General features: G+C 43.6%; 1 protein-coding gene across 3 annotated transcripts in view; it reads right to left on the bottom strand.

Moving 5' to 3' along the window:
* The window catches only part of LOC105480797 (gamma-aminobutyric acid type A receptor subunit beta2), a 276,867-nt gene extending 265,035 nt beyond the window's left edge, over positions 1 to 11,832 (bottom strand). For 2 of the 3 annotated variants that reach the window (XM_011739964.3, XM_011739966.3), the window contains exons 1-4: positions 11,694 to 11,832; positions 10,352 to 10,580; positions 10,109 to 10,200; positions 9,003 to 9,070 (exon numbers count right to left, since the gene is read on the bottom strand). In XM_011739964.3, coding sequence (XP_011738266.1) covers positions 9,003 to 9,070; positions 10,109 to 10,200; positions 10,352 to 10,428 — 237 coding nt within the window. In that variant the 5' untranslated portion in view covers positions 10,429 to 10,580; positions 11,694 to 11,832. Of the gene's footprint in view, positions 1 to 9,002; positions 9,071 to 10,108; positions 10,201 to 10,351; positions 10,581 to 11,259; positions 11,416 to 11,693 lie in introns of those variants that run through there. The other variant, XM_011739965.3, reaches the window with a different exon arrangement.
* Positions 11,833 to 14,507: the final 2,675 nt, after the last annotated feature.

Genomic DNA, 14,507 nt, shown 5'->3' with positions numbered 1-14,507 from the left:
TAGCTATAATTATTTCCTTATATTTGTGTTATGATGAGGTGGAGAAGGTTGAGCACTGTACAAAAGTTCAGAAGAGGGTGAGAGGAGAAACGGAAGGAGGAAAAGAGGAAGGAGAAAACAACAGCTCGTCAAAATTGTGCCCAAAATTGTGTGGGCATAATTTGTTTAGAATTAAGGTTGTCTGTGGTCACGGAGGGTTCACACCTCCTTTACTCTATGCTTCCTAAGTGAACTAACTTACCTATTTTCACAGCAGCCAATTTCGATACAAAGTGTCTAGTATGTTCACAGAGAATATATAAGTCTTCCGGCAAGCCTTGAGTTTCCAGTCCTGCTACCCACTTAGTATCTTCAACCTACTCCTTTCTGAAGATTGTTTCTCCATCAAACTATATATAACTCTCACTCTGTTGCCCAGGCTGGAGTGCAGCAGCGTGATCTTGGCTCACTACAACCTCCGCCTCCCAGGTTCAACATTCCTCCCTGCCTCAGACTCTGAGTAGCTGGGATTACAGACGTGCACCACCATGCCCAGCTAATTTTTGTATTTTCAGTAGAGATGGGGTTTTGTAATGTTGGCCAGGCTGGTCTTGAACTCCTGACCTCAGGTGATTCACCCACCTTAGCCTCCCAAAGTGCTGGGATTACAGCAGCGAGCCACTGTGCCCGGGTATATATGACTTTTTAAAAGCAATTTCCCTCTCCCTATGTCCCTTCAGAACCAAACTTCTCAAAAGTATAGTCTTCAACCACGGACACTCCTCTTGCTACATTTCACCAGTGCACTCCTGTTACTCTATCTGGGAGAAATTTTTTACAATTTATTTCAATTGATCACTGTGGCATCTGACACAGCTGACTATTTGCTTCTCAAACTCTCAGGTTTTAAGATATGATTATCTGGAGTGTCTCACACTAACTCTCTGACTGCTACTTATTTATCTCTTCTGTGGGTTCCTTTTCTGTCTTCCACTATCTAAAATACAGGGCTCACCAGACTTCCATTTTTAGCTGTCTTTGCATTTTTCCATTTAAATTTTATCTACTCACATCGTTAGAAGCACTACTTATATGCTGACAATGCTCAGTTTGTCTCTCTATATGACTGCTTCCTGATCTATACACCTATATTTTCCAGTCACCTTCTGGTTGTATCCATTTGGAGATTCCATGTGTATAGAAAAAAAAATCAACATTTCCCAAAGTGAACTCACTATCTGCCCACAGGCCTCATCCCCCTGATCTCCACTGCCCTTCTTGTCATCCCTATATCAGTAAAGGATACTGTCAGAAACATGGGATTCGCCAAGTCCTGTCACTTTCATCTTATAAACACAATAATTTTATATCTTTTTTTTCTGCATTCCTGTCTTAGTTCATCAAATCTTCCTGAAATTTTGCATTAGGTTTTCAACTCATCTTCCAACCTTAAGTTTTGCTCCACTTCAATCCACCTCTACACTTCAGAATCATCTTCCACAGGTTTGAATCTGTTCATGCAATTCTACTGACATCATTTCATGGGCCCCTACAGCCTTTGGACAAATATTCAACTATTGAGCAAGACACAAAAATGGTCTTCATCATTTGATCCCCACCTATGGCTTCAACCCCAACTCTATCCTTTCCTCACTCCCCCTCCAGCCTTTTAAAACGACTTCCAAATCCCTAATATCATTTATTTATCCTGTGTCGCACCCTCCTCTATGTTATTCTTTCTGCTTGGAACATCTATTCACACACTTCTAAACCCCTTCTTCACCTGACTTATTTCCGTGTAATACATTAGTAAATTCCCACTATGCCCTGTGTATTTCCTCTTTCAAAGCGCTCAAGACCCCACATTGTGATTCTTTCTACACTTGTTTTCCCAAATGGTGAATATCTGACTTTGTGGGCTATGATTCTATGCTCTATTTCCCCACAAAAATAGTACAGCGTGTAGCAAATAATAATAAGTTACCACTAGAAAAGTGAATTTTTCACTCAATACTTGTGGCATTCACCAGGGGTCAAATATCCAAACAACCATTTGTATATAAAACAAAACCACACAGGGAGAGACACCAAAACCTTGAAATGATGTAATTTATAAACATGATGGAGGAAGAGAGAATAAATATGCAAAATATAAACCATTTGAAATACCAAATACCCAGAAAAATGATAAAATCAGCAAGTGACGAAGGAACTTATAGGAGACAAAGACCATGAGGCACTTACTTGGCTGCTAAGAAAAAGTCTTACAGAAAAGGAAAGACGTAAGCTAGGCATAAATACAGCAAGAATCTGATGTAACTATAAGAATAGTAAACACCTACCTGGGCAGAGTGACTCATGCCTGTAATCCCAGCACTCTGGGAGGCTGAGGGTGGGGAGATCGCTTGATCTCAGGAGTTTGAAACCAGCCTGGGCAACATGGTGAAACCCCATCTCTGCTAAAACTACAAAAATCACCTGGGCATGGTGGCACATGCCTGTAGTCCCAGCTGCTCAGGAGACTGAGATGAGAGGATTGTTTGAGACCAAAAGGTGAAGATTGCAGTGAGCCAAGATTGCACCACTGCACTACCTGGGCAACAAAGCAAGACAACTGTCTCCAAAAAAACAGTAAACACCTAGATAATATATTTCATGAGGTCAAGGGATGGATTGGTCTTGTTCACTACTCTGTCCATAAGGCCTAACACATGCCTGGATCATAGTAGCTGCTAAATAAGTTTGTTGAATGAAATTTTAAACTGTGCAGCTGGTGATGCAAGAAAACATCTGTTTAAAAAACAGCAGCACTTTTCTCCATTTGCCATTCCATAAAAAGGTAATTTGTGTATGTGTTTACTAGAACTCTTTCCTCAAAAGTGAAATATTGCTTCACTCTTTGGTTGGCAAATGTGTTGTTTTAAGATGGAGAAGAATCTGCTTTAAATGAAGAGGAAGCTATTTCAGTCCATAATCCTCAGAGCCAAATTTGAATCTTAAAATGCACTTTTCATCAAAGAATCTTAACAAAAAGATTCCTGCCAATTTAACATGACATCTAAAAATATTTCATTCCAAGGCCAAGCTTTCTGCTCAGGAGCATTCTAATTGAGACCACATTCTTCCAAAGATCTATTGAGCTGAGCTGACAGTCACCTAAGTCACATGGTTGTGACACCACCACTAGCTTGCCAGGAAGAACTCACAACTGCGCGCCATTTAGGAGTTCTGCATTTTCATCATGATTTTCTAGATTTTCAAGCTTTCCTGGAACTTCTTTATATCCCATAGAGAAACATGGAGCTTTGAGCTGGAAGCCAAGTTACTATGTCCCTTCTCAATTAAAACATAGAAAAACTGAGACTTAGTAAATTATATCGTCAACTCAAGCACACTTAAGACAGTAGCTGGAGTGGACATTTGGTCTCTTGAGTTGTCTTCATTAAGTATGTTCATAGACTACCAATAAATTTACATGAAGTCATACCTCAGAAAGATATTGCTGGCTCAGTTCCAGACCACCACAATAAAGTGAATACCCCAGTAAAGTGAGTCCCACAATTTTTTCGTTTCTTAGTGCATACAAAAGTTATGTTTACACTATGCTGTATCTAATAAGTGTGAAATAGCATCATGTTAAAAATGTACATACCTTAATTTTAAAATACTTTATTGCTGGAAAATACTAACAATCATCTGAGCCTTCACGGAGTAGTAATCTTCCTGCTGATAGAACGTCTTGGCTCCATGTTGATGGCTGCTGACTGAGCAGGGTTGTGGTTGCTAAATACTGGGATGGCTGAGACAATTTCTTAAAATGAGACAACAATGAAGTTTGCTATATCAATGGACTCTTCCTTTCACAAAAGATTTCTCTGTGGCATGCTATACTGTGTGAGAGTATTTTATCCACAGCAGAAGTTCTTTCAGAATTGAAGTCAAACCTCTCAAACCCGGTTGCCACTTTATCAACTGAGTTTATGTAATATCCTAAGTCCTTTGTTGCTTCAACAATGTTCACAGTGTCTTCACCAAAAGTAGATTCCATCTCAAGAAACCACATTCTTTGCTCATCCATAAGAAGCAACTTGTGCATTGAAGTTTGATCATGAGATTGCAGCAATTCAATCACATCTTCAGGCTCCACTGCTAATTCTAGTTCTTCTGCTATTTCCACCACATCTGCAGTGACTTCCTCCACTCAAGTCTTGAACACCTCAAAGTCATTCATGAGAGTTGGAATCAATTTCTTCCAAACTCCTGTTAATGTTGCTATTTGAACCTCCTCTCATGAACCATGAATGTTCTTAATGGTATCTAGAATGGTGAATCCTTTCCAGAAGGTTTTCAATACTTTGCCCGGATTCATCAGAGGAATCACTGTCTATGGCAGCTATAGCCTTACAAATTGTACTTCTTAAATAAGACTTGAAAGTCAAAACTGCTCCTTGATTTATGGGCTACAGAATGGACATTGTGTTAGCAAGCATGAAAACAACATGAATCTCTTTGTACATCTCCATCAGAGCTCATGTGTGAATAGGTGCATTGTCAATGAGCAGCTATTATTTTTGTTGTTGGTTTGTTTTCTAATTTTAATCTTATAATAATAATAATAATAATTATTATTATTATTATTTTGAGACAAGTTCTCACTCTGTCACCCAGGTTGCAGTGCAGTGGTGTGATCTCAGTTCACTGCAACCTTTGCCACCAGGCTCAAGTGATCCTCCACCTCAGCCTCCTGAGTAGCTGGGACTACAGGCACATGCCAACATGACTAGGTAATTTTTGTATTTTTTGTAGAAACGGGGTTTCACCATGTTGCCTAGGCTGGTCTTGAATGTCTGGGCCCAGGTATTTGCCAGCCTCAGCCTCCCCAAGTGTTGGAATTACAGGCATCAGCCATTGCACCTGATTGAGCAGTAAGTCAGTACGCATCATTTTTTTTTTTTTTTTTTTTTCTGAGCAGTAAGTCTCAACAGTGGTCTTAAAATGTTCAATGAATCACACTGCAAACAGATATGCTGTCATCTGGGCTGTGTTTTTCCATTTCTAGAGCACAGGTCGAGTAGATTTAGCATCATTCTTAAGAGACCATGGATGTGGGAAATGGTCAGTGAACAGTGGCTTTAACTTAAGGCAACCAGCTGCATTAACACCTAACAGAAGTCAACCTGTGCCTCGAAGCTTTGAAGCCAGGCACTGACCTCTCCTCTTTCGCTATGACAGTCTTAGATGTCATCTTCTTCTGATAGAAGACTCTCTTATCTAATAAAGTCTGTTGTGCAGAATAGCCAGCCATTTTCATCGATTATCTTAGATGTTCTGCATAAATTGTTGTACCTTCTCCATCAGCATTTGCTGATACACCTTGCACTTTTATGTTATGAAGACAGCTTGTTTCCATAAACATCCTAAAGCAGGCTCTGCTAGCTTCCAACTTTTCTTCTGCATCTCCTAAGCCTTCATAGAATCAAATACAGTTAGGGCCTGTTCTGGTAATCTGGCTTTGTCTCTAAGGGAATGTTGTGACTAATTTGATCTTCTATCAAGAGCACTAAAACCTTCTCCATATCATCAACAAGCCTGTTCCATTTTCTTATTTTTCATGTGTTCACTGGACTACCACTTTCAATTTCCTTCATGGACTCCTCCTTTGCATTCAAAACTTGGCTGTTTGGAGCACGAGACCTAGCTATCTGCCTGTCCCAGCTTTTGACACACTTTCCTCACTGATCTTAATCATTTCTAGGTTTTGATTTAAAGTGAGAGATGTGCAACTCTCATTGTACAGCGGTTAGTTGGTCCAATTTCCATATGGATGTGTCTCAGGGAATAGGGAGGCTCACAGAGAGGGAGACAGACAGGGGGATGACCCACTGGTGGAACTGTCAGAACACACACAACATTTATCCATTAAGTTTGCTGCCTTCCATCAGTGCAGTTCATGATGCCCCCAAACAATTGCAATAGTAACATCAGAGATCACTGATCACCACAACAGATATAATAATAATGAAACAATTTGAAATATTGTGAGAATTACCAAAATGTGACACAGAGACACAAAGTGAACACATGCTACTAGAGAAACAGGCTCCTTATAGACTTGCTCATTTCAAGGTTGCCACAAACCTTCAATTTACAAAAATGCAATGTTTGCAAGGCACAATAAAGCAAAGTAGAATAAAACAAGGTATATCTATACTCTGGTATTCACCGAAGATAGGTAAAATGGGACTATTACTCCCCTTTAATGAATGAGTCAAGTGAGCCCAGTCTATCTGTGAATATCCTCAGGATGACTAAGCATCAGAAGTAGAACTCACATCTGAGACTCCTGATTCACTTTCGGGTCTTTCTATCATTGTGATTTACAAGGAGCATCACACTGACATGGACATTTATTTGTACAGTACAAATGAGTCAATGACAATTTAAATGGTCTGGTTCCCTACCATTCTTCAAAGGAAGACATGCTATAAAAAGAGAAAGTTACAATTATCAGAGATTGCAGTCCACAAAGGATAATGAGGAATAAATGTGTCTGTTAAATCAATTTTGAAGTTTCATTTAAGGAACCAATCAACCATTCTTTCAGACCTGAAGCTAATCAAAAGGCACTAACACTCAGACCTACATACAGGGGACAGCACACCATAAACATCTGTTATTTAGATACCAGTGATGGAATTTCCCATCTGTTGCTTCAAAACAAATAATCATCTTTAAAAAATAACAACAAACATCACAACAAATTTTTCTTTGAAGATAATTTTAGGTTATTAAGATTGCCAGCTGAAATAACTGTTAATTTTTCAACAAGTCACAATCTAGCCGGACAAATCCATGGGTGTAGCATAAAGCTAAGTAAGGAATCTGGCTTGGAATTTTCAACACTTGGTTCTAATCATTAATGTTGCAATGTTGTCCCATTTACAACCTGACATTTGTTTTTGCACTTTCAACATCTCATGATTTTTCAGCAACAGTAAATAGCTTTAAGTGATGACACCTTGCCTTAGGTGGATCTATATTTTGACTAGCAGGTCTTGGCATTGTTTCCACCTCAGATAGCTCTCCAAAATGTTGCACGTAGACAAAAAAAAATGAATAGAACTTAAAGGAAAGAAAAATAAAAATTCTATCACTCTAAACAGTGTTAGGGTATAATACCTCTAAGTTATTAGCTAACCTATTGCAGCAACTTCTAGTCATCTCATGATTATCTCTTTGGGTTCTAAATTTTTCTTGATACATTTAACAAAATCTCATTTGGTGATGCTCTAAAGAAGGAGGTGGTGGTAAAATAAGACTTGGGACTGAGAGAAGAGCATAAAAAAAGCAAAATGCAAAAGAGAAGAGTCTGAATCAATCACGTGTAGGATGCACAGAATCACACCTGATTTCTATATTACTTTGTTTTAAACAGCATAATTTAGATTCAAATTCCTGAGACATAGGAAGGTACCCACATTAGGATATCTTTTATTTTTATGCTGAAGCTCAAAACGTAAACTGATGAAAGACCTTTCAAATTCACCAAAAGTGAATATTCATATATCTGAGAAATTAAATACTATCCCAAGAAACATTCTGTAACCACACAGATTTTCATAATGTGAGGGAAATCTATGATTCTGAAACATCCAATATTGTCTTTAGTCTGCGTTTATATTGCATGTGATACAAACTTTCCCCAAATTAGAACATGAGAAGATTCATGTCATTAAAACATTTCAGAAATAGCTGAATTCCCTTGCGTACTCATAAGGTATAAGCATAGTATTCATCTGCTTCAGAATCTTGTGAAATCTCGGGTTTATCTCTTATCATTGGACAGTGTGTAAGGACTATGCTGATTACTGAGCTTCTTCTTGTTTGAATTCTGGGAATACGGAAATTTGTATTATGTTGAGAACTAATTTCCAAGTCCTGAGGGGTGGCTTAGAAGTGTTTTACATGAAAGCTTATATACTATACCCCCTTCTTTAATAATTCGTCCAATTTCTAGACAGAACTATGTCAAAACTCAACCTTCTGAAATGTGCTGGGTGCTATCAGGACTGAAAGTAACACTGGAATTTTACATTCAAATGTGGCCTATTTAGAGGGACTTTTCCAAAGCATGGGATTTTAAAAACACAGAGTAGAAAAGTCACTGGAGGAATGCCCCCAAGTATGTGGGGGCGTCTGGGACACTTGTCATTTTATTGCATGTCTGCAGTGTTCTAATATGGGCAGCAGGGGGAGCTCCTGATTGAAGCAAACCCCCCCAACACGTGTTTCCTAGTTGGGAACACAGGCTTTTTCCTCTTAGCACTTGCCCCAAGTCCAAGGAGGCAGACACTGAGGAGTACTGCTGTCAATTAACTGTACAAGCTTAAGACATGTGGTGAATGAATTGCTGAAGTGAACAGGGATGACACATGGGTCTGAGCCTACCTTTTAGAAACAGGGTGGCTAATCTTTATTTTGGTGGACAGGAGGGGTTAAAGGAAGCAGCAAGCAAAGGAGCTGGGGCAGGAATGGGGGATGGGGGCTTGCCACTAACTGTAAACAGTGATCTTTGAAAGCAACAAGTGGGCGTCAGTATTCCAGGGCCTTTATTATAGTTTTGTTTGTAAGCTATATTCTCCATTAAATGTCAAATCAAAACTCTCCCCTCTTCCCATGAGCCCACATCAAATCCAGAAAATCACTTGATGAGCTGTGTTTATTTCGGAGCCTTAGGAGATGAGGCTTCTGTAGGGGGTCTCCTGCAAGTGACTGTGTTTTACACATGAATGTGTGATGCGTTTTACTCCAAGTATCTGAACCAGGTTAAAAAAATCGTTAGGGACCAGAAAGAGCCAACTCTCTAACCTCAACACAGGGGATTCTAGGGTGAAATTCCATGCCCTCACCCCCACCTCATACACATACCCAGGCACACCCCCACCCCCAATAGCTGGCTCATTTCTCCTTCCTGTCCCCAAACGAAAGTCTGCAAAGAAGTAGTCATAAACATCAACACTCACCATATTGACTTCAGAAACCATATCGATGCTGGCAATGTCAATGTTCATTCCCACAGCCACGGGGGGACCTGCAAAGCAAGATGGCCAGCCACGTGATTTCTTTGAACTTCATTCATTCTCAGCAAGAGTTATCCCTGGGCATAAGATACTCTACCCCAAACCCCTCTGCACTACTCACTCTCAAATTTTTCAATCCTCTGCTTTTTTGTTTTAAAAAAAAAAATTTTTTTTAAAGTAGCAGGCACACACTTGTCTAAGAAATGCTGTATTGAATATGCACGCACGTATGTTGTGAACAAGGGATTCCAGCTCTGTCTACATATGCATATGTCTCAGCAAGTGAATGCACACAACTCACAGAAGCACAAGAATCTTTCTAGCCTAAGGGATTTTTATATTTTGCGCTGAAACCCCCTCCTCCTCAGTCTTTCCCACCCCCTTCTGTGCACAGGTTTTAACTCTTTGAGCTTCATAAGAGTCTGAAGCAATATTAAATAAGTCTATCAGCATATCTAGTGCTGCAGGCGGAGAGAGGTTCTTCTTTCCCCTACCCTCCCTAACCCTCCCATTTTCTCCCTACCGTCCCATCCCCCAGTCCTCCCCACTTCTGTGAGGCTGGGAGGAGTGGATTATATCCAGACATGAGCCACGGTAACCATGGCCAGAAGAACTCTTCCAAAGTAGGCAGGCACAGGGGGTTAATGCCACCCCTCAACCTACTGCCTGCACATATTGTCCTAAAAAATGTTCCTCGGTGGCCTTCTGTAAGCCTGGTTCTCTCGGCACACCGTTTACTAAACTTAAGAGGTTTGTATCTCAACAAAGCAAAGACAGGAAAGCAAAGGATTCTTAACAGTGAAGCTGAAAGATAGCAGTCACCAAATTTGAGTACACACTAAGAGGGTCTCATTGAAAGACCACGCTAGTGCTGGGTAGCAACAATCCAGCTTAAGTTTTGATCAGTTTCTCAATATGGTAAAATAGAGACACATTCAGTACACCACATGCACCCACAACTAGGGAGAGGGAAGAGAGCGCGCACAAAGCTCAAAAGACAGCTTCGGCTGTGGTTGGACTCTTTCTTATTTGCAAGGCAACCCCATTACCTCCAAAATCTGGTCTCAGACGAATGTCATAGCCTTTCAGGAGTCTATCCACCGTCTCTTTAACCAGCGACATATTACTAGGGTCATTGACACTAAAGAAAGAAATGACAATAAGCAGGCATCAATAAGGAAGCAGGCACAGCGTTTTCAGCATCGGATCCCTACTACATTTCCCTGCTCAGAGGTATGCAGACAGAACCCTTCAAAGTGAGAACGGAGAAAAGAAACGCTGGGCACACTTACCTCTGCGCACAGACAGCGGCGATTATTAAAGGGAAGGACCAAATCCCAAAGTAGCCCCTTTTCCGGACTCTCCACATCCCTTTAGTTTTTGATGGAATTGAGGGTTTCACTGAAGAGAGGAGATCCAACTTAGTCTGCCCAGTGCAGTAATTCTAATGTGAGGCGCATGCGCACGGCGTACCAAAACATCAAAGGGGAAGCGGCGGCTGCCGGGGATCGAGCAGATTTCCTTGTTTAAAAAAAAAAAAATTAAAAGGAAAAAAGGAAAAGCTCATATATGTATAATACATACATATTTGAATAATACAGAAAAGTCACCCCACAGCAGCATCCAGAATAAAATTTTTGTTGTTATCCTTTCGTTAAGACAAAATAACTACAGCGTCTGGTAAGTTTCGGTAGTTGCAGGAGGCAGTTTTGCACCTAGCGGGTTGTGGGTTTTTGGGGGGTGTGTGTGTGTGTGTGTGTGTGTGTGTGTTCTTTTAAATATGCAAAACCAGATTAGAAAATTAGAGGAGAGCAGGTGTGGGGTGCCAGCGGAAGATGGGTGCCGGTAAGCCCATTTCTGGTCTCAGCCGGACACAGGGGAAAGGAGTTTGAACTTTATTTCCTTGGCAAATAGCATGCCCTGCCTGGGGCCAGACAGGGATGGTGGGGGGGCGGGGGATGTGCGGCGGGTGGGAGGAGGGGGGAGGGGGCGTTGGGAGTTGAAGCGGGAGGGAGGGAAAAAACCAATGGGAGGAATGCTGTGCAACCCGTTGGATTTGGGGCGGGGGGTTGGGGAGGCGGGTACAGAATAAGAAAGGCACGGAAAAATAAAAAAAAGGAAGAAAGAGAGAGAAAAGAAGAATAAAATAATGGCTGGTCTCTTCTAGTAGTCAAAGAGCAAGCTTTTCTTCACTACTCACGAGCGATTTCTTTCTCCTCTCCTCACCCTTTGCCCCCTATTGCCCGAGAAGAAAACCTCGGGGTCCTGTTTTCTCGCCGTGTGACGTTCCTGACCCGATAGTCGGGGTTATTTATAGCAGGAGGGGAGGGGGGCGAGGGGAGCAGAAAGGCAACGCTGTCTCTCCAGGTTTCGGTCTGATTCTGCAGTGGGAATTATTAGTGGGCAGGGTGGGGTTTAGATGAGGGGGAGATGGGACGTGGAGGCGTGAGAGATGCGGGTGACGAGCGCCCTAGCGCAGGTGCGGGGGACTGGAGGGCGTGGGCGACGGCACAGCACAGGAAGGGCAGGTGGCCGGGTGGGACGCGCCCCGGCCGGGACCCCGCGCCCCCTCCGCTGCGCGCACCCGCGCGCACACACGTGCAGGCGCACTCCCCTCCCGCCATCCCTCCTTACCTCGCGGGCCCGCGCTCGCCGCCCACTCCGGCCGCGTGCTGAGCTGGTGCCCCCGGCCCCTCGGCCCCTCGGCCCGGGCAGGGGACAGGGACTCCCGGCGGTTCAGGGGCTGTACCTCTGAATACAAGAAGCCCGAGCGGTCCCTAGAAGGCAGGCAAAATGAGGAAGAGCCCCCCCACCTCCGGAGGCACTGTGTTCTCCCGCGGTCTCCGCGCCACCTCGTCCTCTTCTTCCCTTCCCCGGGCCCAGGGGACTCGCACACCCAGAGGCTGCCTCTTCCCTTCCTCCCGAAGCTCAGGCCGCCTCGCCGTGGCCGCCGGGACCCGGAGGAGGCAGCAAGCTTGGGGTGGGGAATTGGGGGAGGGAGATACTCAATTCACAAAAGAAGTCTTTCCTCCGCTCTCGGGAAAGAGAGGCGCCACGGGCGGCACGAGGTGCTACGAGTCTGGGGACACAGGGCCGTCCGAAGGAACCCGAGTCCTAACCAGTGGCTCTCCGGGTACTCCTGAGTTTATCTTGGAACGGGGGAAGAGGCGGGTAGAGTAGTTGCTCCCGCTACCCCTCCCCCGACCCCACCCTGGGTGAAGAACTGGAAAGGCCGGAGCTCAAATCTCTATTCTGGACCCCAGTGCTTAGCCTGTCGATTCTGCTGCCAATCATGGTCACTATTAAGTGAGTGCCTACTGCGTGCTATCGCGCTGCATTCATTAATTCTGGCAACAGTTCTAGCGTTTAGCTATCACTTCAGTGTCCCCATTTTATAGATTTAGAAATTGGCGCACTGAAGCCAAGGAGATTGCCCAAGGTCACTCAGATGGCATGAGGTGAGACCAGGGTTGGATTTCAGAGTCAGCGTTCCTAACCGGTGAACTAGACAGCCGAGATTCCGGAGTCTCCTGAGTCAGCGACCTTGCCCGCTGCCAGTGTTTTGCTGCGGCGGGTCAAGCTCCCGGCGCCCGCGGAGCCCGTGGCGGCTGCGGGTGGAGTTGCGCGCGGACCGCACCAGCTAGCCCCGGCCACTGCCTGCGGAGAGGAGGGGTCGCCTGCCCGCAGAGTTGGCGGCAGGTGGCGGGTGTAGCTCCACAGGTTTGCGGTCCCCGCAGCCCTGGGGGCTTCTCAGGGTCCGGTTCCGTGCTGCACTCTTGACCCACTTACCTTCTGATAACCTTTCCCCTCCCCCACATTGGTCAGAGGGTCATTTGGGGGCAGCTTGTGGGGATGACTCCAGGGGAAGTGTGGAGGCGGGAGGGCTGTGAAAGGGGGGAATCCGACAGTTCCTCTAGGTTGGATGATAAACAGGAAGAGAAAGCTGAGTTCCTTCACCGACCAGAGGAGTTTCTAGGTTAGGAACAGGTAAAGCCCAGCACCGTGAACACAGTGCTGATATGCCGCGCGGCGCTCTACTAGACTCCCAGGCTCATAGGAGTCCATCCAAAGACACACGAGCGCGTACTCACACACACATACACACGAGGGTGGAGGCAGGAAGGTCTGTAAGTTTCCCATCTGTAGTTACTTGGGTTTAGCGTTACCTCAGAATGTAGAACTATGGCCAAGGAAAACCGCTGATTTTCCTTTCTCTTTACTCCTATACACAGTGAGAATCCTTTGCACCAGCTGAGTAGAATGATGGCGGGGGAGTGGAGCGACGGGTGGGGGGTGGTTAGGATATTATCAGCATGATGTCCAGAAGATTCCCAAAGCAGTTTAGTCCCAAGTAACCAAATGATGAAGCCCTAAAATGTTCCCCTTCCCCTCGAACCTCTAACACATCTCAAAATAGGGTTTTCCTTCTGACCTTTAGTTACTCACGTTGTTCTTTCTGCAGCATCAGCCCCTTCTACCTAGGCTAGCTTCAGTTTGGGTTGAAAGAACAAAATTCAGCAGCCAGAACAAACCACAAATACTGTCACCCATCTATAATGATGATGATAATAATAATGGCCCAGGGAGTGATGAAACAAGTTTGTATTAAAGGTCTACTATATACAGAAAATTAAGGAAGAGAGGGGCAAAGAGTTAAAACGAAAGTAGCTTGCATCTCAGCAAGTAAAACAGTGTAGTGTAAACGGAGAGCATAAAAGAACTGGAGGTGAATCTTTGGGTTCAAAACCCAGGTCAAATACTTAGTAACTTTGTAACTTAGGAAAGTCATTTAACCTCTAAGTCTCAGGTTCCTCTTCTGGAAAACTGAGAAGGAAAAGAATACCCTCTCCATTGGATTGTTCTAGAATGAAGTAAATACATGTGTAGTATATTTGGCTGTGATTAATAAATATTAGTAGTGTTTTAATGAATAAGCCATAATGAATGAACAGGAAAACAAATAAGGTTTAGTGGCACTCAGGTATAAAGACTGAATAGATATAGATTTGGTGCCAGTATTATTATTGTTATTATTTTAGATGTACTTTAAGTTCTAGGATACATGTGCAGAATGTGTAGGTTTGTTACAAAGGTATACACCTGCCACGGTGGTTTGCTGCACCCATCAACCCATCATCTATTTTAGGTATTTCTCCTAATGCTATCCCTCCCCCAGCCCCCCAGCCCCTAACAGGCCCTGGTGTGTGATGTTCCCCTCCCTGTGTCCATGTGTTCTCATTGTTGAACATCCACTTATGAGTGAGAACATGCAGTGTTTGGTTTTCTGTTCCTGTGTTAGTTTGCTGAGAATGATGGTTTCCAGCTTCATCCATGTCCCTGCAAAGGACATGAACTCATACTTTTTTATGGCTGCATAGTTTTCCATGGTGTATATGTGCCACATTTATTGATGGGCATTTGAGTGGGTTCCAAGTTTTTGCTATTGTG

This window comes from Macaca nemestrina, chromosome 6 (assembly GCF_043159975.1).
Source record: "Macaca nemestrina isolate mMacNem1 chromosome 6, mMacNem.hap1, whole genome shotgun sequence".
Lineage (NCBI taxonomy): Eukaryota > Metazoa > Chordata > Mammalia > Primates > Cercopithecidae > Macaca > Macaca nemestrina.
This window is presented reverse-complemented; position numbering and strand designations above follow the sequence as displayed.